Here is a 14,294-nt window from a genome sequence, read left to right on the forward strand (position 1 = left end):
TATCCTGGAGAGGAAAAAACAAACAAAAAAAACCAGAACGTTAAGGAACAGTAGTGTCCAGGCTGAGTTCAAGCACCAGCATTAGCACGCACGTGCACACACACACACACACACACACACACACACACACACACACACACACACACACACACACACACACACACACACACACACACACACACCTCAAATGGTAAACTGCCCAGCAAGCTGAGGCCCTAAGTTCAAGAATAAAGGGTACCTTCCTTTCCCAGAAGGCTCTGCCTGTTGCTTCCTCTGAGATCCCAGACCCCCATTGGCTGGTGGCAGCCCACCTGCCCTTCAGCTCCAGACCCAACACAGGTACACAGATGCCACACACAACACTGGGTAGACTTTTATTTTGAAGTCAAAGGCACAGCCTGGAGGAGCTGAGGCAGTAACCATGGATGCCCAGTCCAGACCCACAGGACCCCACCCTCGGCCAGGAGTGGCTGTGCCAAAGGGGAGCAGGTGGGTGAGAAGAGAGCCTCCCCGTTTGGGAGGGCCTCCTCCTTGCTTAGCCCTAAGAGGGGAGGAACAGGTGACTTAGTGAGACAAAAATTGCTTCAGGGGACCCCCCCCCAGGGTCTCACTCTATCCCCCCGACACAGGTCTTTGGTGGACATAATTGCACAGACAGTCCATAAAGTGACATCTTGAGGGGTGTCCCTTCCTAGGAACAAGGCTTCGGGAGAGAACAGTGCGTAGAAAGGGGAGAGGAGCCCTTCCCAGGTGGGGCAGGCCGTACAGCAGGGCCTTTTGCCCAGACGAGGTGGTGTCTTGGAAGAGCACCCCCCCTCCCCGCCATGCTCCCTCCTTCCCTGCATCGCTAACTCTACCTGGTAAGACATAAAAAATTCTCTGCTTATAAAAATACTTCTGCTCTGTCAGGAACCGGGGAGAGAAGGGCAATTCCTGGGGATCAGGGCGGAGCCTCCCAGGTCACAGCTGCAGCGCTCAAGGAAGGGGTGATCACAGTGGTAGGGGCTAGGAGGGAGGCAGGGGGCCGTTGGCTCGGCGGGGGGCCCCCTTGGCAGTGGCAGGGGCCCGGCCCGGGGCGGCAGGCGCTGGGGAGCCTCGCCGGGAGGCGGCGGCACTCCGCAGCTTCTGCTTGCGCCGCTTGGCCAGCGGTGCATTCTCCACGCTCTTCAGGAAGAAGCCCTCGCGCTTGCCCCGATTGAAGGCCTGGTGGAAAGGAAGGATGAGTTCCCCGCCCCGGCCGCGCCCCGGCTTCCAGATCCGTCCTTTGGCTCCCATCCCACTAGGTCAGGACCTATCAGGGCCTCCAGCCAAGGTGAGGTCAGCACCCTCGGCCACCACAATCACTAGGCCTTAAAATTCCAGGCTCTGACCCCACCGCCTTCCAGGCCACGCCCACCGCACGACCCCGCCCATTCAGCGCCCGCCGTGTAACCACGCCCACGTTTCGACCACACCCACGTCCCCGAGGCCCCGCCCCTTACCATGAAAGTGGCGTTGAGCCCCGAGCGCACCGCGGGTCCCGAGGACTCCAGTACGTCCGGCGTCCGCAGCGGGGGCGAGGAGCGCGCGCTGCCATCCTGCAGCCACGAGCTGCCCCGAAGCCCCTCAAGCTTCAGCCGCTTGGCGGGGTCCACAGTCAGCAGCCCTGGAGGCGGGACGGAGAAGTGTTGGGGAGCGGCCTAGGCGGAGCCCCAGGGAGATCTCCACAGCCCCAGGCTCCACCTCCGCGCTCCCCCCAACCACGGCGCCGGCTCCGTGACCAGGCCGAGCCCCGCCTCCCCCTGGCTCCATGACCTCCCGCTCACCTCGGACCAATTCCTTGGCTTCCTCCGACACGCCCTGCCAGGCTTCCCCGTCCAGGGAGAAGCGGCCCTCCCGGATCTTGCACATGATCTCAGCGGCCTGGCTCTGCCCGCCCTGGCCCGAGGCCCCCTGGAAGGGGACCTGCCCCGACAGCATCATGTACTAGGAGGAGGTGGGGAGACTGAGGCCGGGCCGGGATGCGGGGGCCCGGGCTGAGCCCTCAGCCCACCCTCAGTACCACTCACCCCCTCCACCCCCACGGAGCGACCTGCTCCCCTCGCCAGGCCCGGCAGCCCCGAACCTTCCCCGGGGCGAGAGAGGGCGGCCCCGTACCAGAATGACGCCCAGGCTCCAGAGATCGCAGGATTCGTCGTAGCCCTGCTGCGCCAGCAGCTCAGGGGCGGCGTACTGCAGCGTGAAGCAGGGGGTCTGCATGGGCCCCGCCGGGCTCTGCGGCCGCAGCCGTGCGAACCCGAAGTCGATGATCTTCACGGGGGCCCCGGGCGTGTCATCCGCGTACAGGATGTTCTGTGGGGACGGCGGGTGCGCGCGGGGCAGCGGTCAGAGCCCCGGGCCCCGCACCGCACAGGCGCGCAAGCCCGGCCCCGCGCCCGCCCAGACCCCGCGCCCACCTCGGGCTTGAGGTCGCGGTGCACCACGCCCGCCTCCTCGTGCATGAAGCTCACGGCCGACACCAGGCTGCGGAGGATCTGGCTGGCCTCCGACTCGCTGAAGTGCCGCTTCTTCCGGATGTGCTCCAGCAGCTCCCCGCCGCGCAGCAGCTCCAGGACCAGGTAGGTGTGCAGCTGCGGGCCAGGATGGCCAGGTCACCACCCGCGGCCCTCCAGGACCCCATCCTCGGGCCACCTTCGGTCCTAGCCCCCCCACCCGCTGGTCCTCCTCCAGTTCCCCTTCCCTGGCCACCCTCAGCCCCGCCTCCCAGGGCTCAGGCCTTCCCGCCTCGGATCCCACCTCTCCCCCACCTCAGCCGTCCCCGCCCCCACCAGCTAGGCCCCGCCCACGGAGGCCCCAGGCCCCGCCTCCTGACCCCACTTGGGGGCGGGGAGGTCATCGCCCGCTGGTCCCGGGAGGCCTCACCTGGTCGTGGTGTACTTCGTGCAAGTTGACCACGTTGGGGTGCGTCTGGCACAGCCGCAGGGCGGCCACCTCGCGCTGCGTGTTCGCCTCCAGCCTGGGGGTCGGGAAGCGGGGCTCGGTGCGGCCCTGCCCCGCGGGTGCCCCGCGCCCCGGCCCCCCTCCTCGCTCCCCGCCCCCCACACCTGCGGCTGAGGATCTTCACCGCGAACTCCTGGCCGCTCTGGCGCTGGCGACAGCGACGACACACGGAGAAGCTGCCCTGGCCCAGCGCGGGCTCCCGCAGGTCCAGCTCGTACTGCTGGAAGAAGGGCGAGTCCTGGGGGCGCAAGGGGGCGCGGCCGTCAGCGGTTCCCCTCGCCGGGATGCGCGGCCTCACCCCAAGCCACTCCGCGGGAGCCCCGTGGGTCTAGGCCAGATTCCCTGGGCCTAGACTCCCACCCATGTCGCGCACAAGCTCAAGGTCCGGCTCCCAAACCCGGCCCGGCCCACCTGCATCATGGCGCTCCTGGCTACGGCGGCCCGGCCCGGCCGGTCTCCAGCGCCCGGCGCCTCGAGCGCGTCGGTCATCACGGCGTTGCTGTGGTCGAATAGGATGGAGGGCGCCACGAAGGAGTAACCCTGCGGGGGTGAGGACGGAGGGGGGCGCAGGTAACACGGGGGCTGGAGTGCAAGGCCCGGATCTGCGGGCAGGGCCGGCAGGGGGAAGACCCCGTAGGGAGCAAAGGGCAGTGTTTCCCCCGACCTCCCACGTGTGGACACATTCTATTCCACCTCGTGTTATAATCACTCGGACGCGTGTTTGTCCCCCAGTAGTCTATGACCTCTCCTTTCTCAAGTGAGTGACTCCCCAAGAGCCTGGCATGGAGACATGGCGATTGGTGGGAAGTCCATGAAAGGCCTAGAACTGTGTCTGACACACCTAGACTAGGAGAACTCAATCGGATCTGCCCAGGAGGGGAAAAGCTATGCCTCCTTCCCCCCCCCCTCCCTGCAAGGCAAAGCAGCAAGGCAGAGCTGCAGGGAAATGCAAAATGACACCAGGGCCCAGTGATACAGCATTGGAGGCCCAGGGTTCCATCCCCAGCACCAGGGAAAAAAAGAAAAGGAACTGACATTTCAAATACTCTCAAAGTGTCATTTTTACTACAGGGATTTTGTGTGTGTGTGTGTGCTGGTTCTGGAGTTTGGACACAGTCTTGTGCTGTGCCTTAGCTTTTTCACTAAGGCTAGCACTTTACCACTTGAGCAACAGCTCCACTGTTGCTTTTTAAGGTGGTAAACAAGATAAGACTCTCAGCTGGGTGTTAGTGGCTCACACCTATAATCCTAGCTACTCAGGAGGCTGAGATCTGAGGATAACAGTTCAAAGCCGGCCAGGGCAGGAAAGTCCAGGAGACTCCCGTCTCCAATAAACCGCTCAGAAAACCAGAAGTGGTGCTGTGGCTCAAATGGAAGAGCACTAGCCTTGAGCTGAAGAGCTCAGGGACAGCGCCCAGGCCCAAAGTTCAAGCCCCACAACTGACAAAAAAAAAAAATATCTCATGGACTTTCCTACCTGGGATGGTTCTGAACCTTGATCCTCAGATCTCAGCCTCCTTGAGTAGTAGCTGGGATTACAGGTCTGAGCCACCAGTGTCTGGCCTATATGAGTTTTTTTTATTCCCTATTGGAAATGTAGTCCCACTGCATACAATGAATGAATACAAGTTATACATGGGCAGGGTTTTTGCCTGTTGGGCTCATTGATATGTGTGACTCCAATGCCAGTACTTAGTACATGTTTTGGAGGGTTTTTGTTGTTCGCTTTGTTTTTGCCAGGACCCAGGCTTGAACTCAGGGCCATGCATTAAAGCTCAGCTGTTTTTGCTCATGGATGGTGCTTTACCACTTGAGCCACTCCACCAGTCAAGCATTTTATTGGTTAATTGAAAACAGAATCTTGAGGAATTTTCTGCCTAGGTTGGCTTCAAATCTTGAGCCATGGGCTAGGAATGTGGCTTAGTGATAGAGTGCTTGCCTAGCATGAGTTCAATTCCTCAGCACCACATAAACCACAGAAAAAGCCCACAATAGTGCTGTGACTCAAGTAGTAAAGTACTAGCTTTGAGCCAAAAAGGAGCTCAGGGACATGCCTGGGCCCTGAGTTCAAGCCCCAGGACTGACCAAAAAAAAATCTTGAGCCATGCCACCAAATAAATCAAAGTATTTTAGTGGTTAATTGAAAACAGAGTTTTGAGGGATTTTCTGTCCAGAGGATCAAACTTTGATCCTCTAGGTCTCAGCCTCCTGAGTTGCTAGAATTACAGTGTGAGTCATCTGTGTATGGCTCAATACACATTTTTTAAACATTACATGAATGAGTGAACACAATGACTCACAAAATACTGAGAAAATGCAACAAGGGCCATTTCAGCACAAAGTTGTCATTTTTGTTGTTGGTTGTGGGGGCCTGGGCGCTGTCCCTCAGCTCTTCAGCTCAAGGCTAGCGTTCTACCACTTGAGCCACGGTGCCACTTCCGCTTTTTCTGCTTATGTGGTGCTGAGGAATTGAATCCAGAGCCTCGTGCATGCGAGGCAAGCGCTCTACCACTGAGCCACCTTCCCAGCCCCAAGTTGTCAAAATTTTATGGAGAGTTTGTTTTGTTTTTGTTTTGCTGTTGTTGTTGTTTTTGCAGTACTGAGGTGTGAATTCAAACTTAGGACCTAGCACTTGAGCTATACCCTCAGCCCCAATACTGATGGGTTCTTATTTAAAAAGCATGGGCTAGATGATCGTTCTTCTCTTCCTTTGGAGAGAGTAAGAGGGAGAGAATGCAGTCTACGTGGCAAAAAATAAAAATATATGGGCCATGTCTTGTGGGTCAAATCTCTTCCCTAGGCCTAGGAACTAAGCACACAGTCCCTGCCTTGGGCTTTCAGACCAGTCAGGACAGCAGGTAACCAACTGCTCAGCAGAGGGTATTTTCTACAGTGGGCTATGCACATGAGAGTGGCCCAGATGAATGGGTAATGCCAGTTACTATTGTGGGAGGGCACTGCGTGGGGAGGAAGCGGCATGTGCAAAGGCACAGGGTCTGGCCTGACGCCTCTGAGAAGTGGGTGGCACCAGCAGAGCGTAGGATGGGAGTGAGCGCACACTCAGGGAGCTGGGCAGGGACCAACAGGGCCTCAAACGTATTTGGCTTATTTGCGCAGCCTCAGCGTCTAGCCTTATGTTGTTTATGTACTGATACTGAACTCAGGACCTTGCATTTTTACTTTTTTGCTCAAGGCTGGCACTCTCCACTTGCACCACAGCTCCACTTCTGGCTTTTTGCTCATCAATTGGAGGTAAGAGTCTCACAGACTTTTTTTTTGCCTAGGCTGGGTTTGAACAATCCTCAGATCTCAGCCTCCTGAGCAGCTAGGATTACAGATGTGGCCACCAGCTCTCAGCAGCCTGAGCTTCTAAACAGCAGTGTGCTGTATGCTGTGCTAGTGTGCATAACACACTGTGCAGCTGTATGAGCAATACGAAGCACAGCATCTCTCCCTGTGTGCCCACTTCATAATTCTAAAACTATTCATAAACAATTAATAATGTGCTGGGCAATATAAACCCACATTTTTTTGTTGTTGTTGGTCGTGGGCCTCGAACTCTGGGCCTTAGTGCTGTCCCTCAGCTCTTCAGCTCAAGGCTAGCGCCCTACCACTTGAGCCACAGCACCACTTCTGGTTTTCTGGTGGTTTATTGGTTTCACGGAGTTTCCTGCCTGGGCTGGCTTTGAACCTCAATCCTCAGATCTCAGCCTCCTGAGTAGCTAGGATTACAGGCATGAGCCACTGGCGCCCGGCTTAAACCCACATTTTTATATACCAAGGAGGTGATGGCATAGGGGGGAAATGAACATGAAGTTTGAAGATGATCCATGAGTCACCTGACACACCCATAGTACCTGAGCCAGCAGGGGCTCACCAAGGGGCAGAGTTCACCATGTAGAAGACCCTAAGTGTGGGGTGTACAGTGTCCTGGCGGAGGCACCCAGTAGGGCAGAGCCAGGCAGCAGAGCCTGCCCTTCTGCCCCTGGGGACCCATGGATTCCCACTCACCTGAAAGATTCGAGGGTCCCCAGGCAGGGGGCTGCCAGAGGGGGAGTAGACGGGCTCCAGCCGAGTAAACTCTTCAGCAAAGTTGCCCACATCCAGCTCCGAGCGGATCTGGGGCTGGAATGGGGCTGGGATCTTCCTGGCAGCCAGGGCAGCCCAATCTAGCCCCTGGGAAGAAGGGGTGAGGGGTCAAAGGGTTGGGCAAGACCTGGAGCCCTGAGACCCCCTCGCCCCTCAGGCCCCCTCACTCCGTAGCCCTCCCATGAGGCACGGGGGTGGCAGCTATTCTAGTCTTCCTGGCAACAGTGGAGTACCCCAACCCTGCCGCACACCATCAGCTCTGGAATCTGTAATAGGATGGCCAGGAAAAATAAACCTCTGTCTCCTTCCGGATAATTTGTTGTTTGTTTGTTTGCTTGTATGTCTGTTGCCAGTCCTGGGGCTTGAACTGAGAGCCTGGGCACTGTTCCTGAGCTTCTTTTGCTCAAGGCTTTTACTCTACCACTTAAGCCACAGCTCCACTTCTGGCTTTTTCTGTGTATGTGGTACTGAGGAATAGAACTCAGGGCTTCATGCATGCTAGGCAAGCACCCTACCACGAAGCCACATTCCTAGCCCCACAGATAAATGTATATCTGGAAGGATATGGGTTTGGAACTAAGGTCTCATGATAAAGCCCCAGGCAGAGCAGTAGAACCAAAACACGAGAGTATGAGCACCTGGATGCAGCCTTGGCTGGAGTCGGGAACCTTTCCTTAGACTTTATACTAATGGCAATGAAAACAGATCTTTTTGTGTTTAGTATGGCAGAACTTTTTACTTGCCTGCCCATTATCCATTCTCCCTGTCTTTCTTAGCACTAGAGTCCCAATTTTATTCTCCAACCCTCTTCCAGCACCCAGCATGGCACCCAGCATAGGTTCAAAGTAGACTCAGAATTCACCAAAGAAAATTAACACTCATTGGCCCTAAGCTCCTCCCCTTCCCTGTCCCTCCACTAAGGAAGCTCTTCTAAGCCAAGGCTTGTCAGAAAGGCTCAGGGATGGCACTCAGCATGGGTGGCAGTGTTTCTGGCCACAGTTCTGCCATGGCCGACATGCAAAGAGAAGGTGGCCACTAAGTCACTAGCCCTGAGTTCGAATTATAGCTCCATCACTGCCTGGTTGGGTGATGTTGGGCAACTGACCCTCAGCTTCTGTATGCATAAAGATGGGGACAAATGGTTCAGAGGATTATGTGAAACTATGTAAGCTAAGGGCTGATGCACAGTAGGTCTTTATAGGTACAGTGTCTTATCAGATGAGGCTGGCTACACCCACAGAACCCAAGCCAGCAGGGGCTCCCAAAGGGGCAGACTTCACCACGTACCACACTCTAAACCATGCCAGTTCTCAACAAGGGAGCAAAACCCCACGTGGGCTGATCAACAGTTCACCTGAATTATAGGTGCAAAGACTGCAGGGCCAAGCAGAAAACATCTGTAGTGCTCATTTGGGCCATTTACCCAGCTAGATCGCCCCCAGAGCTGGGACCTGTTACCACTCTGTATCACTTACCTGTGTCAGTGTGTGTGTGTGTGTGTGTGTGTGTGTGTGTGTGTGTGTGTGTGTGTGTACGTGTGCACGTGCACTGTGATTTGAACTCAAGGCCTCTTGTTTGCTAGGACAATGCACTAATACTTGAGCCATGCCTCCATCCCTCCAATGCCACCCTGGGCAGAGAGGAAAGGCTGGTGATTCCACCCTCCAGTGTGTGCCAACTTTGTTTTCTTGCCAGAACCAGGGTTTGAACTCAGGGCCTTGACATTGGTTGGCTTGGCTGGCTTGGCCGGTGTTCTACCATTTGAGTCATGCTCCGATCTGGTTTTTTGGCTGGTTATTTTGGAGATGGAGTCTCTCAGACTTTTCTGTCCAGATTGCTTCCTGTGATCCTCCAGCTCTCAACCTCCTGAGTAGCTAGGATTAAAGCCATGAGCCCCCTGTTTATAGGCTAGCTTTGATGTGGATGGAGGAGAAAGTGTCCCCCACTTCCACATTTGCTTTCTCTATCTGGGGTTCTCTGGGGAATGTGAATCGGCCAGACTCAGACCCTCCCCCTGGTACCACCCAGAGCAGCAGCCCTGTCTGGGTAGGTGCAGGAAGTGCAGGGGTCTCAGGGTTGAGGCCTCACCTGGAAGAAGGGGTGGCTCTTGACTTCCTGTGCCCCCTGGGGACCCGCGCCCAACCTCTTCTGAGGATCCTTACACAGCAGCCTCTTCAGCAGGTCCTGCGCCACGGGCCCAATCCGACGGGGGAAGGGAGGGGAGCACTTCAGGATCCGTCTGGGAGGATGGGTGGGGTGTCAGGGGTAGCAAGCCCACCGCCCAGCCCAGACAGGCCTTCGCCACCCTCCACGACCAGCACCCCTCACCGGGACACCTCGGCCTGCGTGTTCCTCTCCCCCTCCAGCGTGAAGGGCGAGGCGCCCGTCAGCAGCTCGAAGAGCAGGATGCCCAGGCTCCACCAGTCCACGGCCTGCGGGATGGGGCAGGGGTGAGGGCCTGGGGCCTCCCCACTTTCCACCCTGCCACCACCACCCCTGCCTCCTCGCCAACCCACCTTTCCATGCCCAGCCTTGCTGCGGATGATTTCGGGGGCCATATACTCAATGGTGCCACAGAAGGAGAAAGTCCGTTCTTTCTAGGAGGACAAGAAGAGGATAGCTGGGGCTCTCCCCGACATCATCAGCCCCCCAATGTTGACCGTAGACTGAATGACATGGAGGACCCAGCAGTGGGGACTTTTAGATCTCATCTTTGAACCCCCCCTCGCCCCCCCCCCCCACAATGCAGGCAAAGAAGCAGGGAAGAGACATAAGGAGGCCTGAACGGGAACACCACCGGTACAGCCTGTGGGCTGCTCACCTCCTCCGTCAGGAATTCCTTGCTCAGTCCAAAGTCTGTGAGCACAATGTGACCCTCAGCATCCAGAAGCACATTCTCCAGCTTCAGGTCTCGATAGATGATGCCCAGCTGGCAGGAGCAAGAGAGATACTGGGCTTCCTACTTTCAAACCCTCCCAGCCCCCACAGCTCACACCCTTGCACCAGGTCCTGGTTCAGGACAAGGAGACCTCTATGGCAAAGCTTTGCATCCACAGAGAGGCCCCTAGGATGCATGAGTGGTTGCTAAAGAGCTAGGCCCATATACAAGGAAAGCCACAGAAGATACACAGCAAGAAGAAGGCCCCAGGGAACAGACCAAAAGGTCTTGTAGAGAGGAGAGTCTATTTAAAGGGGCCCGCCATATCAGCCAGGCACAGGTGGCTCAGGCCTGTAATCCTAGCTACTCAGGAGGTTGAGATCTGAGGAAAGTCCATGAGATTTGGGGTTTTTTGGTCAGTTGTGGGCTTGAATTCAGGGCCTGAGCACTATGATCTTTTTTATCACTTGAGGGTAGCATTCTACCACTTGGAGCCAAAGCACCTCTTCCAGTTTTCTGGTGGTTAATTGGAGATAAGTCTCCTTCCTCCAGCTGACTTCAAACCTCGATCATCAGATCTCGTCTTCCAGAGTAGCTAGGATTACAGGCATGAGCCACATGAGACTGGCCCATGAGACTCATCTCCACTTAACCACCAAAAAGTCAGAGGTAGAGCTGTAGCTCAAGTAGTAGAATTGTCAGCTCTGAGCAAAAAAGCTACAGGACAACACCCAGGCCTCAAGTTCAAAGCTTTGAGGCACATACACACACACACAATAGTCTCATTTCAAGGAGGCCTCGCAGCCAAAGCCTGAGGTCTCTGTTTGAGGAAGTTCTGGGTAGGTATCCCCAAGTTCCTGCAAGAGGAAAGCCCCTTGTAGGAGGTGCCAGAGGAGGAGACCCTTCCAGGCAGTACCAAGGCTTCCTGCCAGGAGGCCTGCACAAGCAACTCATCTTCACCAAGGCCACCACAAGCCCCAGGAAGCCCAGAAGGAGACCCACAACTGCCATGTTTGTAGATCCCTCATTAGCCCCAGATCTCCCAGGAGCCATGTCCTCACCCACCTTGTGCAGGTGCTCCAGGGCCAGGATGATCTCACCCCCGTACACTCGCACCTCGGTCTCCTTGAAGTACTGGCGCTGGTAGAGGTGAGTGAACATCTCACCGCCACTCACGTAATCTGGAGGGTGAATGGCAGTTGGCTTCTCCCCCATGAGTGGCCTCACCCGTCCCTGTTTGTTTGCCTCCCCCCCACCGAGGTTGGGATGTGGCATCTCCTCACCCAGGATGAGGTGCAGCTTGGCATCGGTCTGGAAGGCGTAGTGTAAGGTCACCAGGAAGGGTGCCTGGCGCACCAGCTCCAGCACCGAGCGCTCGGTGCGCGTGTGCTCCTGCGTCTTGGCGCGCTGTACCAGGGCTGCCTTACGCAGCACCTTCATGGCATACAGCTTCCCTGCGTCGTGCCCACCCGCCTTCCGCACCAGGAACACCTTCCCGTAGGCTGTGGGAGCATGGGGGGGGAGGGGGAAGGAAGGAGAGGAAGAGGCTGTGAGTGGGAGGGTGGTGCAGACTGCTGGGGGCGGGGTATGCAAATTGAGAGTAAGAGGCAGGTGTGCAAAATGTTGGCAGAGCCTTCTTTGGAAAAGGTGTGCCCACCCCCGGAGAGTGCGCAGTGAAAACCAGGGAAGTGATGGGCACAGCAGCTCAGGGAGTCTGCAATTCCTGGGAGGCGTGGGGGGGGGGGTGAGGAACATGTGCAAACCTGCCAGAGATCAGAGGGATGGGAAAGGCTGCAAATGCAAGGAAGAGAGGCCAGGTGCGGCTACAGGCAGGGGAGGACTGTGCAAACTAGGGCCTGGGAGTTTGTAAGATGTAGTGGGGCACCCGAACATGGGGGTTGGGGATGGGGAGGAGCTATGCAAATCACAGGGGGCTTGGGGGACAGGGAGGGGCTATGCAAACTGCAGGGGGCTGGGGGATAGGGAGGAGCTATGCAAATCGCAGGGTGGTTGGGAATGGAGAGGTGCTATGCAAATCTTAGGGGGCTTGAGGGATGGGGAGGAGCTATGCAAATTGCAGGGGGCTTGGGGGATGGGGAGTTTTGCAAATCGCAGGGAGGGTGGGATGGTGAGGAGCTATGCAAATCGCAGGAGGCTTGGGGGCAGGGAGGGGTTATGCAAATCACAGGGGGTCTGGGGACTAGGAGGGGATATGCAAACTGCAGGGGGCTTGGGGATGGGGAGGAGCTATGCAAATTGAAGGGGCTTGGGGCAGGGAGGAGCTATGCAAATCACAGGGGGCTTGGGGACGGGGAGGGACCATGCAAATCACGCAGGAAGCCGACTAATTGAGGCTAGGGGCCAGCACATACAGGACCTGGCAGGGAGGAATGATGTCCAGGCAGAGCGTCCTGGAAGTGGGCATGGAACCCTGGCACTGTAGGGCGGGGGTGCCGGGAAAGATGGGGGGAGGCCTCCTCAGTGGCCCTGGCCCAGGCCCAGACAAGAGAGAGGCCCAGAGCACCACGCCGTGGGGACACCTGCCCGGCGATCGGGGATCCTCACCTCCCGTGCCCAGCACCTTGAGCAGCTCGAAGTTCTCCACGCTCACCTTCTCCTCGTGCCCGGTCAGATTGGCTGTGGGCACAGGGGGTGAATGAGCCCAGCTGGCCCCGACCCCCTCCCCGGCTCCTGGGGCGGCCATCGCCAGACCCCGCACCGACCGTCAGTGATCCGCAGCTCCACGGCGCGGCCCTCGTCCTCATCCTCGTCCCCCATGGCAGGCGGGAAGCCGGGGGGCCGCGCGCGGCTGGGCTCCGGGCGGCGCCGGTTACATGGCGGCTCCGGCCGGGGCGGGTGCTTCCTGGTGCCGCCTCTGGGGCCGAGCGGGCGCCGGCGCCGCCTCCCGGCACCCCGCCCCGCGGCCTGAGTCAGGCGGCAGGAACGTGACCGCGCCGGGGCTGCGGGTGGGCAGCCGCGGGGGCAGCCCCGGCTCCCGAGTCCTGGGCCAGGCCTCGGGGCTGCAAGCTCGGGGACCCCATCCCACCCTCCTGGGGAGCTGGAAACGCCGGCGGAAGCAATGAGGGGGCCCTGAATAACCCACGGCTGCTCTTGGGGTACGCCCTCGAGGGGTACGCCCCCGAACTTGGTCGGCCCAGGGGGAGGGGGAGAAGGGGAGGGGGGCTCCCAGCTGGGGGAGGGGTGCCCACGGGTCACAGAGCTCTCCCTCCCACCCTGCAGACACACTTCTCAGCTCTTACTACAAATCACAGTCCTCCCCCTCCTTTCTCATCTCTCTGTCCCCCCCCCCCCCCCGCCCCCCAATACCTCAGGCCAGCTGCTGCTACCCACACAACCTCGGTCCAGCACTTCTAACTTATCTGGGTCTGGCTTTTGGTGCTGGACCACTGGGAGGAGACCTGAAAAAGAGGAGAGTCCATGGCTCTGGGCAGTAGCTCACCCCTGTCATCTCAGCCCCTCTGGAGGTGGAGATTAGGGGGATTTCATTTCAAGGCCAGCACAGGTAAAAAGCTGTCAATATTCCCCACCTCAATACACTAACGCAGTGCAAGAAGAAGGATCAAGTCTGAGGCTAGGCAAAAACACAAGACCCTGTCCAAAAACATAACTAACGTGATAAGGCTCAAATGGTAGAGCACCTGCCTAGCCAGGCCCTGAGCTCAAACTACAGAATGATTTTTTTCTTTTTTAATCGTGTGTGTGTGTGTGTGTGTGTGTGTGTGTGTGTGTGTGTGCGCGCGCGCGCAAGTACTAGGGCTTGAACGCAGGGCCTGGGTGCTGTCCCTTAGCATTTTCACTCAGGGCTAGCAGTCTACAACTTGAGCTACTGCTTCCTCCAGACTTTTTCAGTAGTTAACTGGAGATAAGAGTCACAGAAGCCCAGCACTGTGGCTCACGCTTGTAATCCTAGCTACTCAGGAGGCTGAGAGGATCATGTGCTTCAAAGCCAGCCTGGGCAGGAAAGTCCATGAGACTCTTATCTCCAATGAACCACCAGAAAACTGGAAGTGGCACTGTGGCTCAAGTAGTACTCACCTGGAGCTGAAGAACTCAGGAACAATGCCTAGGCCCCGAGTTCTAAGCCCCACGACTGACCCCAAAAAAAAAAAAATCATCTCACAGACTTTCCTGCCCTGTCTGGTTTTGAATAGTGATCCTCAGATCTGAGCCTCCTGGGTAACTAAGATTATAGCCTTGAGCCACTGAAGCCTGGCATGATTCAATTTTTAAAAATAGAGGTTTCTGGGGAGGTCTCTCTCATCAGGCCCAGAGATCCTGAATGGCTTATCCCAGGGGCCACCAAAGAGGGTTGGCAGCCCATAGAAAG

At 57.4% G+C, this 14,294-nt stretch overlaps 1 protein-coding gene across 2 annotated transcripts; it reads right to left on the reverse strand.

Annotated features, from left to right (window-relative positions):
• Positions 1 to 358: 358 nt before the first annotated feature.
• On the reverse strand, positions 359 to 12,814 carry LOC138806829 (ribosomal protein S6 kinase alpha-4-like). Of its 2 annotated transcripts, none has more exons than XM_069992220.1 (17): positions 12,670 to 12,814; positions 12,512 to 12,583; positions 11,230 to 11,448; positions 11,012 to 11,127; positions 9,890 to 9,997; positions 9,585 to 9,665; positions 9,397 to 9,500; positions 9,157 to 9,307; positions 6,991 to 7,155; positions 3,391 to 3,519; positions 3,084 to 3,217; positions 2,902 to 2,995; positions 2,436 to 2,609; positions 2,137 to 2,331; positions 1,806 to 1,965; positions 1,482 to 1,645; positions 359 to 1,203 (listed from the first exon to the last, which is right to left on the reverse strand). In XM_069992220.1, the coding sequence occupies exons 1-17, from the start codon at positions 12,722 to 12,724 to the stop codon at positions 1,006 to 1,008; spliced, it is 2,319 nt and encodes a 772-aa protein (XP_069848321.1). In that variant the 5' UTR covers positions 12,725 to 12,814; the 3' UTR covers positions 359 to 1,005. The 2 variants fall into 2 exon arrangements, with proteins under 2 accessions (XP_069848321.1, XP_069848322.1); XM_069992221.1 differs by having other exon boundaries at positions 12,558 to 12,583; positions 12,670 to 12,702.
• Positions 12,815 to 14,294: the final 1,480 nt, after the last annotated feature.

The sequence above is a fragment of the Dipodomys merriami genome, unplaced genomic scaffold (genome assembly GCF_024711535.1).
Source record: "Dipodomys merriami isolate MVZ:Mamm:240054 unplaced genomic scaffold, mDipMer1.0.p SCAF_409, whole genome shotgun sequence".
NCBI lineage: Eukaryota > Metazoa > Chordata > Mammalia > Rodentia > Heteromyidae > Dipodomys > Dipodomys merriami.